The sequence below is a fragment of the Eleutherodactylus coqui genome, chromosome 10, assembly GCF_035609145.1.
Source record: "Eleutherodactylus coqui strain aEleCoq1 chromosome 10, aEleCoq1.hap1, whole genome shotgun sequence".
Lineage (NCBI taxonomy): Eukaryota > Metazoa > Chordata > Amphibia > Anura > Eleutherodactylidae > Eleutherodactylus > Eleutherodactylus coqui.
The window spans coordinates 64,758,288-64,779,592 of NC_089846.1; the positions used below are offsets into that span (position 1 = coordinate 64,758,288).

At 43.9% G+C, this 21,305-nt stretch overlaps 1 protein-coding gene across 1 annotated transcript; it reads left to right on the forward strand.

The window, feature by feature from the left end:
- Positions 1–2,447: 2,447 nt before the first annotated feature.
- LOC136581077 (NTPase KAP family P-loop domain-containing protein 1-like) lies at positions 2,448–19,514 on the forward strand. Its single transcript, XM_066582067.1, has 3 exons — positions 2,448–2,832; positions 12,517–14,144; positions 19,320–19,514. The coding sequence occupies exons 1-3, from the start codon at positions 2,448–2,450 to the stop codon at positions 19,512–19,514; spliced, it is 2,208 nt and encodes a 735-aa protein (XP_066438164.1).
- Positions 19,515–21,305: the final 1,791 nt, after the last annotated feature.

The following is a 21,305-nucleotide window of genomic DNA, read 5'->3' on the forward strand; positions in this document are numbered from 1 at the left end:
CTGAGGCCTGAAATTTCTCCAAATTTGTCCAGGATTTGATATGTTGGGAAGAGAGGTGAGAGGGTAAGAAATGAATAATAAGACATTGTCTGCATAAAGGACACATTTGTGTTCCTGCCACCTAGGGATTGCTGGGAGGAAGGGCCTGGGAGCAAGACGCTGGGCCAAAAGTCTACCCTGTCAATCCCCTTGCAAGAAGAATTTATATCTGGACCATTTCAATTGTTTTACTGCTTTAGTAGTCAGGCATAAATTTAATTCTGTGCGTGCTTTAGAGATCTCAGACAGGAAATCCAGGGAGGCATTAGTCTTGTGACACTCTAGCAGGGAGGAATAGTGAACCTTAAAGGGGTTGTCCCGCGGCAGCAAGTGGGTCTATACACTTCTGTATGGCCATATTAATGCACTTTGTAATGTACATTGTGCATTAATTATGAGCCATACAGAAGTTATCAAAAGTTTTATACTTACCTGTTCCGTTGCTGGCGTCCTCGTCTCCATGGTGCCGACTAATTTTCGGCCTCTAATGGCCAAATTAGCCGCGCTTGCGCAGTCCGGGTCTTCTGCTGTCTTCAATGGGGCCGCTCGTGCAGAATGCCGACTCCGTGTAGCTCCGCCCCGTCACGTGCCGATTCCAGCCAATCAGGAGGCTGGAATCGGCAATGGACCGCACAGAAGCCCTGCGGTCCACAGAGAGAGAGGATCCCGGCGGCCATCTTCAGCAGGTGAGTATGAAGACGCCGGACCGCCGGGATTCGGGTAAGTACTACCCGGTTTGTTTTTTTAACCCCTGCATCGGGGTTGTCTCGCGCCGAACGGGGGGGGGGGTTAAAAAAAAAACAAAAACCGTTTCGGCGCGGGACAACCCCTTTAAGATCGATACCTTAATGTAAACCAAAGACAGCCACTACTAATTGATTAGTGGGAGAAACCTGCCTCAGTTTCCAAAATACATTTTTTGATGAAATTAGGATTAGAACACTTTCTGGGTACTAGATGTACCTTCACTGAAAAAGTGTTCTAAATTTCTGGAGTGGGGTTAATCATTAAGGAGCGAGATGATCAGGGACCTCAATAAACCTCCGAAATAGTTTCAAATAGTTGGATATGGATAGTGGGTCAGTATGCCTAATGGCAAAACTAAACCTCCCACTTCATATCGATTTAAAGTATATGATTCCCACAGAAAAATTAGTAAAAGACACAACTCTTACTATCGATAACGATTGATAGATTCTCAATCCTAGAGCGGGATCTCACCCTAAACTGCAGCTCCCAAGGGCGATGCCAGCTATCCACCATCAGGGTGGCTGGTCTTTTATCATTTATTTTCTCCTTTTTATTTATTTTGCATAGCGAGATAGGATCTATTAGCCTCCGCTACCATCATCTAGTGAGCTAGGGCTGGGAAATTACCATAGTTGTCAGCTCCTTCTCATTTCAATCTTTGAGACAGCTAGGGTCTATAGGGAGTTGGATATCAACAGACTGTAAGCTGGGTAGGTGATAACTAGGTGATAGCTATACTGGGGGCACCATCGTTGAATTCAGACAGCTAAAGGTGGAATTTCAAAGAAAAGTCAGAGGAGACAAGGAGCACTACTGGAATGACCAATGCGCGAAATTGGAAGAAGCAAACCAGCATGGCCACACCCAAGCTCTCTTCACCCAGGTGAAGCAGACTCAGGTACTGTTCACACCACGCAAAGCAAAGACCGGTATGGTAAATTATTACAAGAAGAAAATCAAACCAAGCATAGGTGGCCAGAACATACAGCAGAGCTTTATGCAGGCGATCAAACTGGCAACCCGTTAGATCACATACATCAAGAAGAAAAAGAACTTGGCATTCTGGAGGAAGAAGTCACATGGGCCCTGAAACAACTACCAAACAGGAAAACTTCGGGCATTGATCACATAGCAGACAAACTGCTCATACCACTGTCCGTCAAGATCCCAACCGACCTAAATCAAAAGATCTAGAGCTCCAAATCATTGCCCAAAGACTGGACAAGATCTGTCTTCATCACACTTCCAAAAAAAGGTGATGATCAAGAATGTTCCAATCACTGCACCATCGCCCTCATACCTCATGCAAGCAAAATTCTTTTAAAGATCATACAAAAGTGCATTGCGACAATTGTTGATCGGGAACTGCCAGAGGTTCAAGCTGGCTTCTACAAAGGACGTGGCACTAGAGACCAAATTGCGAACCTGCACTGGATAATGGAGAAGACCTGGGGGTATCAAAAGGATGTGTACATGTGTTTCATAGCTTACAGGAAAGCTTTTGACTGTGTCGAACATGACAAGCTTTGGAAGTGTCTGAAGCAAGTGGGCATCCAAGAACATATTGAACAGCTTATAAGGTCGCTTTACAACAACCAAAAAGCAACAGTCAGGACAGCTTATGGAAACACTGATTGGTTCTGAATCGAGAAAGGCGTATGGCAAGGCTGCATTCTATTACCAGTCCTTTTCAATCTGTACGCAGAAAAATCATAAAGCGATACAATTTGGCCAAATTATTAAAAGTCAAAATCGGTGGCAGAAATGTCAACAACCTCCGATATGCAGATGACACCACCCTGCTTACGGAAAGTGAAAGGGACCTGGAATACGTTATCCAACGAGCGCAAAAGGAAAGTGAACACATGGGATTGTACTTCAACAGCAAGAAAACGAAAGTCATGACCCCGGTAGGCAACGGTAAAGTGAACATTAGAATTAACAACGAAGAAGTCGAGACGGTCCAAGATTTCATCTTCCTTGGATCCAAAATCAATTTCAACCGGCAATCTGGACCTGAGATCAAGAGACGGATTACAATTGGTAGGAATGCAATGCAATGGAAAAGATCTGGAAAAGCAAGGATATTAGCATTGCGACAAAAACCAGACTGGTCAATGCAATCGTCTTTCCCATAACGACGTATGGGTGTGAATGTTGGACGCTCAGAAAAACAGACAGAAGGAAAATTGATGCGTTTGAACTATGGTGCTGGAGGAGAATGCTACGGATACCTTGGACTGCCATGACAACGGACAACGTAGTGTTAGATCACATCAAACCGAAAATATCACTAGAGGGCAAAATCATCAAACAGCTGATCTCCTTTTTTGGATACGTGATGTGCGCTAACTTACTGGAAACAGTACTGATGCTTGGCAAGGTCAGAGGAAAGAGAAGATCAGGACAACAAAAAACAAGATGGCTAGATAGAATTAAGGCCACAATGAAAATATCAATGGCTGAACTGAAAGAATCGGTGAAAGACAGAAATGCGTGGAGAACATTCATCCATGGAATGACTAAGGGTCGGATGCGACTGAACGGATAATCATCATCATACTGGGGTTGAAAATCCACCAATCCTGCAGCCTTGCAGTTATATATATTTTTTCCCCCATGAGAGCTGCTAGCTAGCGAGATCTGTAAAAGAAATTGAATATGGGGAATGGTCTAACCAGGAACAGAACAAAATTTTTGCTTCGATAATTTTGGGGAAAAATCTAGTCTGAGTGAAAACATGGTCTATACTTGTGTATACATTATGTGCTACAGAGTAGTATATATAGTCTCTATCCGTGGGGTGAGAGTTCCACCATATGTCTACTAGGTCATAGGACTGTAGGTGTTACCATGCGGCAGTTGCTTGTCCTCCCAGGGCGGCGGTGTGTGGGGTCCTGCAGTTGGGGCGCGTCCCCTCGGCTTGTTGTCTGGCTGCCGGGGGGGCGCGGGTGCCTGGCCAGCGTGGGCGGCGTGGACGAGCTCCCTTTTATTATGTCTGTTGGGAATTGGCCGTCTCCCTCCCTCCGCCCCTGGGCGGAGGCTTTTGTTTAGAGGTCGGGCAGAGACTTGCAATCACTGTCAGCTACTGGTTTCCCTCAGTGTGCTAGCTAGTCTGCCTCGGTTGGTCTCCTGCTTCTGTCATCTGGTCTCCTATACGTTGCTATTATCCGCCAGGTTTTTCCATCTGCCTTAGTTCTGCTTAGTATTGTTCGTGTTGGTTAATTACATCGGCCTTTTCTGTTGGTATTATGCCCTTCCATCCAGGTATGCCAGCGTCCCTTTTTCGGTCCCTAGTGAGAGTAGGGACCGCCGCCCAGTTGCCTGCCTGGGGTTAGCCAGGAGTGGAGGCAAGTAGGCAGGGACAGGGGTTATGAGGTAGATCTAGGCGTATCAAGGGTAGTATACCGTAACAGTAGGAATTTAGCAAATCGATGGGCTGAGGCAGTTGGTGGGGGATAAGTTTTGACCTATCTGAATTAGATTTATCAAGGGAAGTGTCTAGTGCTAACTTGCAATCTCCACCCACTATAAATGGGCATTTGAAGCGAGGGAGCCACGTGAATAGTAGGTTATGCAATAAGGGGAGTTGTTTAGAATTAGGGGCATAATTAACAAATGCGACTTGTGATCCATTAAGGGTAACAGAAATTATTAGGAACCTCAGGGTCCCGGTGGATCTCCTGTGGAGCGAAGGATGCTCGCCTAGATATCTCCATGCCTCTCTTTTCTTCCCGTGTGAAAGCCAGGTAGTGTGTTGGATAATTTTGATGGAAGAAGGTTGGCGTGGAGGCAGGGGCAAAATGCATCTCCAGGAAGAAAACAACGTCTGCCCAAAGTCTGTGGTAATAGTGTGTTGAATCATTTTGATTGCAACTAGAACATCTCAATAAAATGCATACATTGCAATATAAGCATAAGGGCGCCTACCCACTTGCGATTTTTTTTCCTTTGCGTTTTGCGTTTTTTCTGAAGAGCAATTAGGATAGAATGTGTTCTTGTCCATTTGCGTTTTTTTTTCGGTCCGTTGCAATTTTTAACATAGGAACTGTCAGTTGCATATGTGTCCTTATTTTTCTCTTAATGCACCCATGAATGTCAATGGAAATTAACGGAAAAGGCGCGAAAAAGCCGCGAAAAACGCGCGGAAAACGCTGCGTTTTTCACGCACGAAAATCGCAAACGCAAGTGGGTAGGCGCCCTAAGTCTTGACAGAATACCACATTAATAGGTATAGTTAGACATTGATACAGATACCATAGAGATGTCCAGGATTAGCGCGTCTCTCCATACATATCGCCATCTTTGTAGCTTCCTCAGGGCTCAATTTGCTTTGGAAAAATAGCAGACGTGGACTTTATCAACTATCAAACCACTTTCCAAAAAGCACCTGAAAAAATGTGTAAAACGAAAAGAGCCAATGAAATTCCTGATTCCTCTACAGTGGATTCTTGTTATTACTAACTGCAGTTAGAACCCATGAATAACTGCTATGTATATAAGTCCACGCCTTGTTGGCTCCATATTACTTGCTGTGCTTTCGCCTGACCCCAAGCTTTGGATAACTATTACATTGTGACTTAATGTTAGCTTTTTTTTGAATGTCTTGTTTTTATATCAATTAAAGGATCAAGTATAGATTTAATTTATTTCTATTGCAGTACACCTGAAAGAATCTGAAAGGCAACAGAAACTCACATACAAAAGTTTCACATTAAAAGGTGAGGATATTTTCAATACTAGATTGACCTGATGTTCACTACATGAACATAAAATGTTTGGAAAAGTGGTTGTAAATGTTTTAAGAACTGTCGAGACGAGGATTCGGCTTGAAATGCATGCCGTTCACGGCTTAGTGCTCCAAGATTTGGAGACATGGCAATAGTCAATTAGTATATATTACATGTCAGTGTATAACACCACTTAGTATAGTATATGTTATTGTGGAGCCCCCAGTATATTCCATGTATCCTGCAGTAATATCTTGTATCTCTGGTATATGCTACAGATTGGATCTACTACAGAGAGAGAATACAGTCACTGAGGTTGTAGACCACTATATACCTGCATGTAGCAGAGCTTAAGAAATAACCTGTTGCACTGTGCCAGCCACAATCAGGAAGTGGAAATGGGGTGATGTCTCTACATCAGACTGGTCTACGTGACCGTGCTTTGGGCACTGTTGAATGCCTCTTTCCAGTCGCTGCAGAAGGTGCTTTAGGACAGGTCTGTCAGAAATCCCTCTGGGTCACTTGTCATTGCAGAGGTTCCCTTGGGTGTCATCTGTCAGTGTTTCCTGTCACTGCAGAAGTTTCCTTGGATGTCATTTGTCAGGAATCCCTCAGTGTTTTATGTTCCCTCTTTCTCTTCCCTAGTTCTATCTGACCTGTGGTGCATGGACTAATTGGTTACCAAGAAAATTGTCAGAGGCAAGAGAATAGCCTAATGGTTATACTCTCCTAAACACAACATAATTCTATACTTTATTAACGTGTATGCGCTCAAAAAAGGACAAAGGCACTTTAAAATAAAAGAGTAGGTGGTTGAACTAGATCTGGAGTATGTCCATAGAGGAACTAAGTGTATGTTAGCTAGGCAAGCTGAAAGGGTATGATACAAAAGTGTGAGTTAATAGAGGTACTATGCAAGCAGACATTATCATATTCACACAGCATGCTGTCCTTAGGGAAACTACATAACTGCAGGCAGCCAATACTGGGACACACAGGGTGTTAGTTGATAGAGATGCTATAAGAAGCAGCCAAAATATAAGATTCAGTACATTGCTATGCTAATTATATCTTAATCATAGTTCTGACATAGAGAGATCTCTGTATATTCATATAGCAAATGAGCTCCTGTGCTAGAATACTGGTCTGCTGTCTTATCCAGTACACTGCCTTGCTGATTGTGCATTGAACACAGGTGTTATAGAGATTAGCAATGTCAGAGTGGTCTTTAGTATACACACACAGCATGCAGTGTTTTGGGAAATGGTGTAACTTTTGGCAGCCAGAGAAGTCTCTATTAAACCACAAAGGGACTGACTGCCTAGATGCCTGGCTATCTATAAACATATATTATATTGTGGAGCCATCCCTAAACCTAATCTAAAAAACATATAACACATGCCCTCCCAACATGTTTCGCCACAAGGCTTTATCAAGGGAGCTCAGGTAGGCTATAGTGAAAGGTGCTGCATTCTTTATTATTTTGTGCTTGAGAGGGTATAACCATTAGGCTATTCTCTTGCCTCTGACAATTTTCTTGGTAATTGTTTGTTTATCCAGGTATACCCTAGGGCTGTCTTCTTTCCTTACAATCTGGACTGATTGGTTGACAGGGAAGTGTTTCCCTAAACCAACCAATCAGCGATAATGGATGTGTATTTATTCCCGATACCGCAATCACATGAGTGCTGGTTATTCTTTTGTGTGTATACATGCTATGCAAACCTTTTCTGTTTTTCTAGTGTTATACATGTTTTGTCGAAGTCCTGTCTTGTTTGTGCCACCCATCTGTTGGTAATCAGATACCTAAGTGCTGTACTGCTTGTTCAATGGTGGTTGAACACCTGAGTCATGTCTTGTTTGTTGTCTTTGTCCAAAGGTGGACAGAAGCCAGTGTCCTCTTCATCCCATCAGACACTTGAACCATGTTGTTAGGACTGTGGAGGTGGATCCACTACATCAATCTACTGGATATGCGATGACACAGTCCAGCAAGCCTGACAGCTGATCCTCTAGCGTGCAGAGATAAGATACCAGATGGCTGCAATCCAGTCCGGGGATGAGAACTAGGGAAGGTACCTAGCCCTGAGCTAGTATGAGGGAGAAGGAAGACCCTGCCTATAAGCAGGGCTGACGTCCCGATAAGAATGACCCTGAGTTCTTCCTTTAGGCGCTAGCTGCCCCTGACAGGGCAGAACACCTATACAACAAAAGACAGAACAGGACTGAGAAGAATAAAGAGGCAGGGAGAGACAGGCTTGCAAGGAAACGCAGAGGAACAGGTGAAGACTATAGACAGAGGAATGCGAGAACGAACAGAACGACAAAGCGCAGGAAGCTGGATACAAATAGGAGAACTGCAGAAACAGGAGCTAAACAGGAAATCAGTGAGCAGAACTCACAACAACACTGAAGCACAGAAAGGAAGTCCCAGCTCAGCTATATAGGGAGGAGATTGGCAAAGATCGTACAGCTGAGCAGAGAAACCCTGGAGCGATTAACAATACAAGTGCTGGAAGAAAGTAAGAATAGGCTCAGGCTACAAGGAGAGCGGGACAACACCCGCATCTTCCAGAACCAGGGTAAGAGGAGTTAGTCTGAACAGTGGATCTAACAATAACTCCCCCTACGCCCCATCTCCTTCCATTGCTTTTCTGCAGAAATTCCTGAACCAGACGAGGGACATTGATGTTCTTGGAGGGCTCACATAATCTCTCCTCCAGGCCATAGCCCTTCCAGTCCACTTGTTCCTAACCTTCTTGACATTAAAAATATTTTTCACCTCAAAGATATTCCCTTGGTTGATCAGACTGGAAACTGGTCTGGGATTTTTGGAAAATCTATTGATCACAAGTGGTTTAAGCCCAGAGACATGGAAGGGGTTGGGGATAGACATGGAAGGGGTTGGGGATACACAGGGGGGGGGGGGGAGCAGAATCCTGTAACATACGGAATTTACTCTCTCCAAAACCTCAAACGGGACCAAAAATCGTGGGGTGAACTTATAAGAGGGCACTCTCAACCTAATATGTTTGGAGGAGAGACAAACTTTATCCCCTGGGACAAACTGCAGAGTGGGGCAAACGCCTGCGATCGACATACCTCTTCATGGAAGTGTCCAATCTCTCCAAAGTCACTTTGGTCTTCTGCCATATCTTGGCAACGTTTTCTGCAGAAGAAGCTGCTGCTGGAACCTCAGAATTGATAGAGACTGTCAGGGGAATTCTGGGTTGACACCCATATACAATGGAAAAGGAAGAATTCAATGTAGAGTCACTGACGTGCTGATTATGTGAAAACTCTGCCCAGTACATTAGGCTGACCCAATCGTCTTGATGGGTATTAGTAAAATGATGAAGATAACTTGCCAGGATCTGGTTAGTCCGCTCCACCTGCAGGCAGGATATCCTTAACCTGGACAAGGACCACAGTTACATCTTAACCGGATCCATGATACACTGTGTAATCTCCTCAGAATCATTACAATCGAATGCTCTAGATAGCGCATCAGCTTTGACATTCTAGTTGGCGGAATGCAAATGTAAGATAAAATTAAACCGCGTGAAGAACAGTGACAACCAGGCTTGACAGGAGTTGAGCCGCTGAGTGGTCTGTAGATATACCAAGTTCTTCTGGTTGGTGTAAATCATGATGGGGTGAAAGGCTCCCTCCAGCAAAAAACGCGAAAAGTCCAGAGCCATCTTGATGGCCAGTAGTTCAGTCTCCTATAAAGTAATTCCGATCTGCCGTGGAAAACGACTTGGAAAACAAAACACGCCACCCTCTTATCGGATGCACCTTTTTGCGATAGGACAGCCCCTTTTCCCGAGGAAGAAGCATCGACCTTCAGCACGGACACTGACGAGAAGGCTAACTTCAGAGCTTGAAAAGTAGATTCTGGCTCTGGATACCATTGTTTGCCATCAGCTCCCTTACGGGTGAGGTCAGGGAGAGGAAGTGAGAAATGAATTGTCGATAGTAGTTTGCAAAACCCAAAAAACGCTAATTAGCTCGAAGACCTGATGGACGAGGTCAATTCAGCATGGCAGAGACTTTTTCGGGATCCATCTCAAAACTCGAGGACGTACAGAACCAGGCATCAGCTCAATACGACAGTCGTAGGAATGATGTGGAGGCAGACATTCAGCCTCTTTCTAATCAAAAAGATCCACAAACCCATTGTAAGGCTCTGACTGGTTTTGAGGTAACAGTAACCCAGTGAACTGGACGAATGAGAAGAAGGCACTTAGCATAGCAGGTGATACCCCAACTTAACACTTCGCCTGTGCTCTAGTCCAGGGTAGGGTTGTGTAAACAGTCATATTAAACCCAGGAATAGAGAGCTGGTTGCCCCAGGAAGGAAATCCTTTCAAAATGAATTGCGCCTATCAAAGCTCTGTGACAAATTGGACAGTCTCAGAGAGGTCATTACCATTGACTGAGGTCACCACCAGAGGTCTCTCGAGACACCGGACAGGAATTTGGTGGCGATCCACCAAGGCTTGTTGTAGAAGGTTCCCAGCCAAACTGGAATCCAGGAAGACTGCCACCGAAATCTGGACACCAGCAGGAATCAAGGTTACTGGTAAATTCAACCTGGGAGAGGAGTGATCCTCACCTAGGGTAGCCTCTCCTACTGACCCTAGGTGGAGGAGTTTCTCGGTTTGAGGAAGCAAGCGCGAACCTAATGACCTGGATCTCCACAATACATGCACAGATTCTTTACACGTCTGAGTATATGCTCCTCCTCAGATAGTCTGTGCCGATCCACCTGCATGGGCTCACGGTCGGTCGGTGGAGAAGTAAGTGGTCTCTGGAAACTAGGAGCCAGGCGGATTGATCTCCTCTCTTGCATAGATCTCTCTTGGAACCGCAGGTCAATTCTCATGGCCAGGAAAATCAGAACGTCCGGAGAGGTCAGAACCTCACAACCAGCTAATTCATCCTTGATGCGGCCCGCTAGACCCTCCCAAAATGCAACTACTAGAGCTTCATTGTTCCACCCTAGCTCTGAAGCCAGGGTATGAAACTGAATAGCGAATTGGTCCACAGTAAGGTTATTTTGATGAAGGCATAATAGAGCAGAGGCAGCTGAGGATGAGCGACCAGGCTCATCAAAAACCCTACGGAAGGTCTTCACAAACAGACCAAGATCATTAACCAGTGGGTCATTCTATTCCCAGAGGGGATTGATCCATGTCAGGGCCTGACCAGCGAGGTGGGACATAATGAAAGCAATTTTGGCACGATCAGAGCAGAACAGGTGTTACAGAAGTTCAAAATGCAGGGTACACTGATTTATGAAACCACAGCATTGTCTGGGATCCCCCTTGTAGCATGACAGCATAACCAGGCGATCCGGTCCCAGTAGTGGAAACTGCCAGCGGGGATGGTACAGCAGTTGCTGCAGCTGCGGAGGACTGCGGTACCGCTGCAGCGGAAAAAATACTGTTTAGACAGACGCATTGTGAGGATACACCAGGATTTTTACATGGCACTTCCATTACTGTATTATCACCTGGAACAATTCAGGAGGTTCTCTGTGGTTAGTCAGTGGGATCCATGGCTTCAGTGTACTGTTAGGATTGTGGACGTGGATCCACTGCATCAACCTACCAGATGTGCAATGAACCAGTCCAGCAAGCCTGACAGCTGATCCTCTAGCGTATGGAGGTAGGATACCAGATGGCTGCAACCCAGTCCGGGGATGAGAACTAGGGAAGGTACCTAGCCCTGAGCTAGTATGAGGGAGAAGGAAAATCCTGCTATAAGCAGGGCTGATGTCCTGATAAGGACAACCCTGCGGTCTTCCTTTAGGCGCTAGCTGACCCTGACAGGACAGAACACCTATACAACAAAAGACAGAACAGGACTGGGAAGAATAAAGAGGCAGGCTTGCAAGGAAACACAGAGGAACGGGTGAAGACTATAGACAGACGAATGCAAGAACAAACAGAACGACAAAGCGCAGGAAACTGGATTCAAATAGGAGAACTGCAGAAACAGGGGCTAAGCAGGAAGTCAGAGAGCAGAACTCACAACAACACTGAAGAACAGAAAGTAAGCCCCAGCTCAGCTATATAGGGAGGAGATTGGCAAAGATCCTACAGCTAAGCAGAGAAGCCCTGGAGCAATTAACTATAGAAGTGCTGGAAGAAAGAATTAGCTCAGGTTACAAAAAGAGCAGGACGACGCCCACATCTGCCAGAACCAGGGAAAAAGGAGTTAGTCTGAATAGTGGATCTAACACATGTCCAGTCCTGAATCCCCTTTGTCCATTGATGTGCAGACAACTGAGTCCGATCTGTCTGTTGGTGTGTGGACTCCTAAGTCCCCTTTGTCTGAATGGTTGTCGGATGCCTGTACTCTGTCTGTCTGTGGTGTTTGTTGTGGCTGTGGACTCCTGTCAGCTATGTACCTTTGCACCTAATACTGTTAGATTTCCATCTACTATATGCATGTCATTTCCTATCCTCCATATAGGGACAGACTAGATAATAACCTTGCTTTTAGGCAGGGTTCACCAAGCTGTAGTTGGTTAGGGAAAGTATTCCCTCCCTTGTGTTTCTCTTGTTTAAGTGACAAGGTACAAGTAAATGTTGGTCCATTACGGACATTATCATGTCTTGGTGTGACGTTTATGGAGGGCATTGTAGTTGTGCCCTACACGGACATAACATAACCAAAATTAATTCTGAAAGACACCAGGTGTGGTCTTTGACAATACTCAATACTCAAACCACTTTCCAAAAAACAAAATGAAAACATTACTAAGTAAGACTCTTGAAATTCAAGAGGGCTCTATAGGAAATGCATGTTCTTCATGACTTAGAACCCATCGACAAAGTATAACTTCCATATATATATACATTCATCCACACCCTAAGCTAAGTCTAACTAACATATTGTGACCTAATGCTAACTTTTTTAAATGTCTTGTTTTTGTTTTTACATCAGTCAAAGGACTAAGTATGAGTTTTATTTATTTCTATTACAGAACACCTGAACGAATTTAAATGGCAAAAAGAAGTCGTAGGCAAAAAAGGGGGATTAAGAGGATGGGATCTTTTCAATATCATGCTTCTCATGCTATTTTATAATCCTGTCATCACAAAAAGGCATGAAGAACGTAAAAGTATCCATTTTGTCTTTGTAAGGTTCAGTGCCTGGGAATGCACAGGTAGTGACCAGCTATGGGCCGGACTGGTTACAACTCTCTGTGATCGTATTGAGAATGAATTTGGCCTCATACCTCTTAGCATTTATCGTGCATTGCACAAGAAAATTAAAAAGTCAAGCTCTGGAAAAGAATGGGTTTCTAAGAATATTCTGCATTTTATCCCTATTTGGATTTTTACAATATGTATGTTCTCTTTGGTGCTCTTTGGTTGTGTTTTAATTTCAGAAGGAGCTCTAGGTTTGATGTTGGGCATAGTTTTAAGTATGTTTGGCATTTGTGCAGTGAAACCATTAATAACAGTCTTCGAAGTGATTAAAAATTTAATTGTGACTCAAAGAGTCAAAGTGCTGCGCAAACTGAAGACAAAAGACATGAGCTCCCAGTTGGGCTTCATGGCTGATGTGAAGAAGGAGATTGAAATTATCACCTCTTATCTTCAATTGATGGAAATATTCCAAAAGCAAAAAATCAGAGTCATCATAGAGATCATCAAATTGGACAATTGTATGCCAAACAGGGTGGTCGAGGTCTTAAATGCTATAAATATTCTACTATCTAATCCCGATGCTCCCTTTATATCCATCTTGGCTGTAGACCCTGGTATCATTGTTGAATGTGTTGAAAAATCAGACCAGCTGAAAGGCATGGCGAACAATGGCTATCTGTTCTTGAATCGAGTTGTAACATTACCTTTTTCGATACCCCAAATGAATGAAAAAAGTATATCCTATCATCTAAATCATATAATTGATGGTAAGAAAACACTAATTGAATATAAGAAAAACTCTTCCAAAAAATCTGTCAAATGTGAACTTCTCTGTGATGTGAAAGTTGACTCTGATAATCAAGACTTTAAGGAACAAGACCAAAAAGCAAATAATTTAATAAAAGAAGCTTGGAACTCCCTGAATTCGGGGATATGTCTTAAATGTATTACTGGCAATGTTATCAACATGAGGAGGTTGGTAACCAGCATTATCATAACTGTCAGACTGATGATCAAGGATAATAAAAACATAAAGCCTGATAAGGTGACAAAGTGGGTAATACTGGCTGCTCAATGGCCGTGTTCCCTCAGTTGGATATTACAGTGCATTGAAGATGAGCAACAAAGCAGGAAATCCGAAAATTCTTCTTATTCTAACACCTTTCTTTGGGATGTTTATGAAAAGTCATTGGAAACAATGCATGTGAACAGGAAAGGTCTGAAACAGCTTCTGGAGTTAGATGGAGATCCAGATATCTTCTACGATTTACTAAATGATGCAAAATTCACAGTGGAAGATGCCAACACTTTTTTGCCATTCACTATCAATTTAGACTGTACCATTAAGAGGAAAATTGAACTTCTACAAGGTAGTTATAACTTCCTAAGGTTCAAAAAAGAGAAAATATTGACTAGGAAGTTTCTACTGGGAATGAGTACAGATGCTGTCTGTGAAAAGGTTAGTAATTTTTTGCTTTCCAATCGCTATAAAAGAGTGATTTCAAAATATGTGCAAAATATTAACCCTTTCCAATCCACTGTCTGATGTCTAAACACATTATGATTTAAGGCTGTAAAGCTTCGATGTTGGAAGACGCCCGTTGGGGTTCTCTTACTGTATATTGCCAGCCTCTCTGCTGTCCGAGCTTTTCCAACGTGTCACCTCATGCAGTACTGGTTTTAGCCAGCAGATAGCACCATTGTATAACAGCAGAAAAAGAGTAAGCCCCCTAGGAAAACCAGGATACTAATTGGATTGGAAAGGGTTCTGTTGTTATTTTATCACATGCCCGGCCACTTAAAAAAAAAATATATACTCTGAGACAACCCATTTAACCGCCTATTCATTGTCTTATACAATTCATAGCTGCCAAGGTAAAGGTGGTTGTATTTGCACCAATTTCTCATCAAAACAAGAAGAGTGATTAAAATTAATGTATTCTGTTAATAGGCACAATGCGTTTGAACTGTGGCATAGAAAGTTAAAGATTTTAGGTGATAAAGTTGACAGTCACTCTCCTACCAGTTAAAGGATTGTTAGACCAAGGGCTCATTCCCTCAAGTGTATGCTTAAAGGGGTTGTCCCGCGCCGAAACGGGTTTGTTTTTTTTCAACCCCCCCCCCTCGGTCGGCGCGAGACAACCCCGATGCAGGGACCTAAAGAAAGCTTACCGGAGCGCTTACCTGAAACCCCGCGCTCCGGTGACTTCTATACTTACCGGTGAAGATGGCCGCCGGGATCCTCTTCCTCCGTGGACCGCAGCTCTTCTGTGCGGTCCATTGCCGATTCCAGCCTCCTGATTGGCTGGAATCGGCACGTGACGGGGCGGAGCTACACGGAGCCGGCATTCTGCACGAGCGGCTCCATTGAAGAGAGCAGAAGACCCGGACTGCACAAGCGCGGCTAATTTGGCCATCGGAGGGCGAAAATTAGTCGGCTCCATGGGAACGAGGACGCTAGCAACGGAGCAGGTAAGTAAAAAACTTTTTATAACTTCTGTATGGCTCATAATTAATGCACAATGTACATTACAAAGTGCATTAATATGGCCATACAGAAGTGTATAGACCCACTTGCTGCCGCGGGACAACCCCTTTAAAATGCCATGTGTATTCCGCAGCATTTTAGCATTCTCTGAGCTGCCGATGAGCCGGCTATCGCTGCATAGGGCAGCGATTGTGCACTGCGCATGACAGAGTATCTCACGCACGCTGTCATGCACAGTGTGACTATTTTTTTTCCAATTCCCCGCTCTGTCTCTTAGAAGCGTTGCATATTAAACGCCGCACATACGCATTGTAACTGCATATCTGCGGCGTTTATTATGCGACCATAGAGAGCAAAAGGCACTCTCGCTTAATACACTGTAAAATAGGACATGCAGCTTTTTTTCTTTAATGAGCATATTATACGCATTTAAAAAACGCCAGTGGTACAGCCAATCAGAAGCTAGGGGCTCGACAGGGGGCGTTAACTCCTGCAAACCCAGGTCTGCCCCTAGCTTCCAGTGGCGTCAAGGTACACCAGTACCAATGCCAGTCTGCATGGGTTAATGAAAATCAATGTATTTTCATTGACTTCATTCACCGTGTATTATGCCCACGTGCATCACCCGTGTAATACTCAATTCAAATACGCTTGTGGGAGTGAGCCTTTAGAGGGGTTTTTCCGGGATTCTGGCCACAGAAGAGGCTGTAGAGCTAAGGATAGGTCATCAATATTTCAGTCCAGGAAAATTCCTTTATTAGAAATGCAACATGTAGCCAGCAGCTGTGGCACAGCCCATAAATTGCCATCTCCTCCATACAGTTACCATGTGGCATCATCCCTCTGCCATGTGCCTGCTGTATGGAGCTGTGCTCTGTATAATGTATGAAACAGGGTTTATGTAAGCAAGCAGTAGTGTGAACTGTGTCTTGTTCTGCTTGGATCATTTTCCATCTAGGCCGAGCTAAGCCCATAGGTTCCAGCGTGGGACGATCGCCCGGCTTGCAGGCAGAACTCACGGGGTTGTTGTCTCGTGAGTGCCTACTCTGACAAGCCAACAACCCTGCTAGTATTTATGTGCAGCAGACCGCTGGTGGTTGGCTGGCTTGAGAACTCCACACCCAGCCAGCTCAAACATCGCACATCTGTGGAAATGTGCTCCTTGAAACCCATAGAACTACAGGTGCCAGGAGCACAACCTGACACACTGGGCCCACAGAAGAGCCTTGTGGTTCCCTACTTGACGCATTCTTCCAATTGAAGGACATGGCCTATTTTGGACTTAAAGGGGTTGTCCCGCGCCGAAACGTTTTTTTTTTTTTTCAACAGCCCCCCCGTTCGGCGCGAGACAAACCCGATGCAGGGACCTAAAAAAAAATCCGCACAGCGCTTACCTGAATCCCCGCGCTCCGGTGACTTCTTACTTACCGGCTGAAGATGGCCGCCGGGATCTTCTCCCTCGGTGGACCGCAGGGCTTCTGTGCGGTCCATTGCTGATTCCAGCCTCCTGATTGGCTGGAATCGGTACGTGACGGGGCGGAGCTACACGGAGCCGCTCTCCGGCACGAGCGGCCCCATTCAGAAAAGAAGAAGACCGGACTGTGCAAGCGCGTCTAATCCGGAGATTAGACGCTGAAAATTAGACGGCACCATGGAAACGAGGACGCTAGCAACGGAACAGGTAAGTGAATAATTTCTGATAACTTCTGTATGGCTCATAATTAATGCACAATGTACATTACAAAGTGCATTAATATGGCCATACAGAAGTGTATAGACCCACTTGCTTTCGCGGGACAACCCCTTTAAGGACGCAATGATTTTTGGGGGATTTTCATTTCCACTTTTCAAGAGCCATAACTAAAGATGAGTGAGTATACTCGCTAAGGCACATTACTCGAGCGAGTAGTGCCTTAGCCAAGTATCTCCCCGCTCGTCTCTAAAGACTCGGGGGCTGGCGCCGGTGACAGGTGAGTTGCGGGGGGGAGCGGGGGGGGGGGGGGGGGAGGGAGAGAGAGATCTCCCTTCCGTTCCTCCCCGCTCTCCCCCGCAGCTCCCCGCCCCTCGCCGGCCCCCGAATCTTTAGAGACGAGCGGGGAGATACTCAGCTAAGGCACTACTCGCTCGAGTAATGTGCCTTAGCGAGTATACTCGCTCATCTCTAGCCATAACTTTTTTATTTTTCCATCGACATGGCCATATAAAGGCTTGTTTTTTGTGCAGTGAACTATAGTTTTTATTCGCACCATTTTTGGGTGCATATAATGTATTGTAAAACATTTTTCTTTTTTAAAAGCAGGGAGAGAAAACGTATGAATTCTGCCATTTTATTTTTATACAGCGTCAATCATACGGCATAAATGATACAACACATTTTTTTCTGCGGGTTGGTATGATTACAACGATACCAAAAACAATATATATTTTTTAGTTTTTTTACACTTTTGCACAATAAACCCTTTTTTTGGAAATTAAAATTATTTTTGCATCATCGCATTCAAAGTCACATAACTTTTTTATTTTTCCATGGATGGAGCTCTGTGAGGCTTGTTTTTGTATCATGAGCTGTAATTTTTATTTTTACCATTTTGGGGTACATATGGCTTTTTGATAGCTTTTATTGCGCTTTGAGAGGTAAAACAAATTAAATGGGGATTCACAGAGGAAGTAATAGTCTATAATATAATCAATTGGCCCTTCACAGAATAGACTTGCTAAAAGATACTCTTTATTAATTCAATTTAAAACCATATAGACGTGGGGCACATGTTATGCCAGAGGGAGAGGCATACATCAGGTGTGTGTACTCACTCTGTCGTATACCTCCCCCTCTGGCATAACATGTGCCCCACGTCTTTACGGTTTTAAATTTTATTTAATAAACAGTATCTTTTAGCAAGTCTATTCTGTGGAGGGTAAAACAAATTAAATAAGCATTTTTTCTCTGTTTTTTAACGTTTTTTTGTGCAGGATAATTAGTGTGCTCAAATTATAGTACAGGCAATTATGGACACGATGATACCACATATGTGGTTTTTTAAACACTTTTATTATTTATTTCATACAAATAGGGAAAAATGAGCAAAAGAGGGTTTTTTATTGTTTTTTACACTCTTTTATGTTCCTGAAGGGAACATGATCTATAGCACCTTGATCACTATTATAAGGCATTGCAGGACTTATGTCCTGCAATGCCTTATCGCTTGTAAAAGTGATCATAAGCAATGAAAAAGCAGGATGCCTGTATCAGGCATCCTATTGCCATGGCAACCCGTTGGCCCTCTGATGACATCACAGAGGGAGCACCCTCCCTCTGTGAAACCTTTACATGCCACGATCTACATAGATCACGGCATGTAAGGGGTTAACTGCGGGGGGGGGGGTGTCACTGTCCTTATGCACCCCCCTGCTGTTGCAGCGGGAGGCTTTTGATCCTGCGGCATCCACATGACGTGAGGTTACATCATGTTGCGTTAAGTACCATGCTGCCATAATGTAACCTTATGTCCTGTGACATTAAGGGGTTGAATATGATCACTAAACCAGTTGTGAATCCACTTAACAATTGCCTTATCAATCCCATATTTTGTCATTTTTTCAATAAGGATGGTATGAGATACGTTGTCACATGCTTTGCTGAAGTCAAGACATACTATATATACCACATTTTTCTGATCAACCAAGTCAATGATTCTGTCATAGAAGGAAATTAGATTAGTCTGGCATGACTTGTTTGTTACAAACCCATATTTGCTCTGATTAATTACTGCATTCTCATGCAAGTACTTGAGTACATGCTGTTCAATAATTTTTTGGGAGATCTTCCTGGTATAGAAGTCAGGCTCACAGGCCTGTATTTTCCTGGATTCACCTTCTCCCCTTTTTGAAGATAGGGACAACATTTGCCCTTCTCCAATTTTCTGGGACTTTTTTCTTACCACAAATAGCGTCATTCTTGTTCCTGGGCTCTGCCTGGTCTTGCAGCTAAACCCATACACTTGAATGGGGCTGAGCTTTAATACCAGACATGGACAAGAGAAGCGCTGTCTCTTCCATGCAATATGGCATCTCAGTCACACCATGCAATTTTATTTTTAGTCTAAGTATACCTTCATCTCATGTATGTTTTATCTTCTCCCCCTTTAGATGAGCGAGCTGAATATACTACCAGAGAATCTCCCTCAATACAGAAATCTGATAAAAAAGAATAATCTGAATGGGAAGGCTCTTCTCTACACTGATAATAAGGAGATAAGAAAGGCCTTGGGAATGAATTTTGGAGACTGGGTGGAATTTAGTACTAACTTTTTACGTTTGCCTACCCCTAACATTTTATTTTAAGCAATAGAGAACAAGCTGTCTACTATTATACAGGTTTATACTATGGCTTGTAAATGTTCTGGAATAAAGTCTAGATTTTATTAGTAGATTTTTATGCCAGGAGTCGGACTCAACAAGAAGGGCTATTAGTCCTGTTTACGCTGTCCACTCATAAATTCACAGTCTTTCTCTATGTGTAAGTGGGCGATGCAGGATTCACAGGCTTTCTCTAAGTGGGGGTAGAGGCAGCAGGACTCTAGCTTTCTCTATATGTAGATGAGCAAAGAAGAACTCAGACTTTCTCTAGGTGTGGGCAGAGGGAAGCAGGACTCTCAGGCTTTCTCTATGTGTAGGCTGGGGGAGCAGGACTTACAGGCTTTCTCTATGTGTGGGTGGGGGGAGCAGGACTCACAGGCTTTCTCTATGTGTAGGCTGGGGAGCAGGACTCACAGGCTTTCTCTATGTGTAGTCTGAGGGAGCAGGACTAACAGGCTTTCTCTATGTGTAGGTGGAGGAAGCGGGACTCACAGGCTTTCTCTGTGGGTGGGCGGCAGAAGCAGAACTCAGAGGCTCTTTGTGTGGGTAGGATGAAGCAGGACTCTGGCTTTCTCTATGAGTGGGAGGAGGAAGCACGACATAGGCTTTCTTTTTGGATGGTCAGGGAGAACAGAACTCACAGGCTTTATGTATGAGTGGATGGGGGAAGAAGGACTTATAGGTTTGCTCTAAGCGTAGGCTGGGGAAGTAGGACTCACTGGCTTTTTCTGAGTCTTGGCAGCATGCTTTTTACATGAAAATACTGAAATAAATCATACAGTTATCATGTGACTAGGCACAGCATGGTCGCTGTATGTGTCCCAGATATACAGCCCTATAGTACTCAGTAATTCCCGAGCAGATGCCACAAATTATTGAAGTGCAGTGTTACATTTGTGGGGCACATACAGGGACCATACTGTGTCTGGAGACATAATAACCAGAACAGTGGTCAATGGGGCTGAACCTTTTTTAACTCGTACAAATACTAAAGAGAAGTAAATATTGCAATAGCATCGGATGGGTACCGCACCTTCACTGTGCAGTAGTTACATCATACTGTCCTCCCCAATGATGACAGAAGCTGAAGACAATTCAGCGACATCAAGCAACAGAAAATACACATTAATGGTCATATGTAGACTTTCATTCCGTTCACTTACACTGCCATCTTTTGGCCAAAACATACATTGCAGATATATTTTTCAACTACACTCTAAAAAAATCAAGCCTCTAGAAGAAATTGTTGTTTTGCTGCAAAACTCTGCATGCAGTTACATCTCAGGTAGATATGCAAATGATTAGAGTTGTGGCGTGATCAGATGAACAGTCTTGTCACCTGAGGCCATAAAAGCGGTTCCACCTTTGACTTATAAAAAGGATCCCAGAGGATCGAATTCCAGGATTCTTTGGAATTCCGTAGCATATACAACTCATAAGAGCACTAGAGAGCAGAATTATGCCCTTAGTACAGTTCAGAAAGGGATGCTGCAGTACGCCAAGGTCCTGCCAAATAATATGGGGACAAATGCAAGACTATGCATTACGATGGACTCTTCCTCCGTTCTATTTCGTTCATTTTTAGATTTTCTTTCCTCTTCTTCCTTTTTTCTCCTTTCCTATGGTTTGTTTTTCCATTTTACACTGTTCTAATGTTACACCACAGTCAGCTGTTTAAAATTAAGAGGTTCTCCGTCACTATCACAAGAATAGAGGAATATAGAGGGTACATGGGGTGGGTGGGGATTGGGTAGAAGTGAGGGGAGGAATAGGTCG

Excerpts from the sequence above, each read along its gene's own strand:
- LOC136581077 (XM_066582067.1), top strand. The coding sequence starts at position 2,448 with ATGGCAAGGCTGCATTCTATTACCAGTCCTTTTCAATCTGTACGCAGA. Across the intron at positions 2,833-12,516 it reads CAAGAGACGGATTACAATTG|AACACCTGAACGAATTTAAA; the intron begins GTAGGAATGCAA and ends TTTCTATTACAG. Across the intron at positions 14,145-19,319 it reads CAGATGCTGTCTGTGAAAAG|ATGAGCGAGCTGAATATACT; the intron begins GTTAGTAATTTT and ends CTCCCCCTTTAG.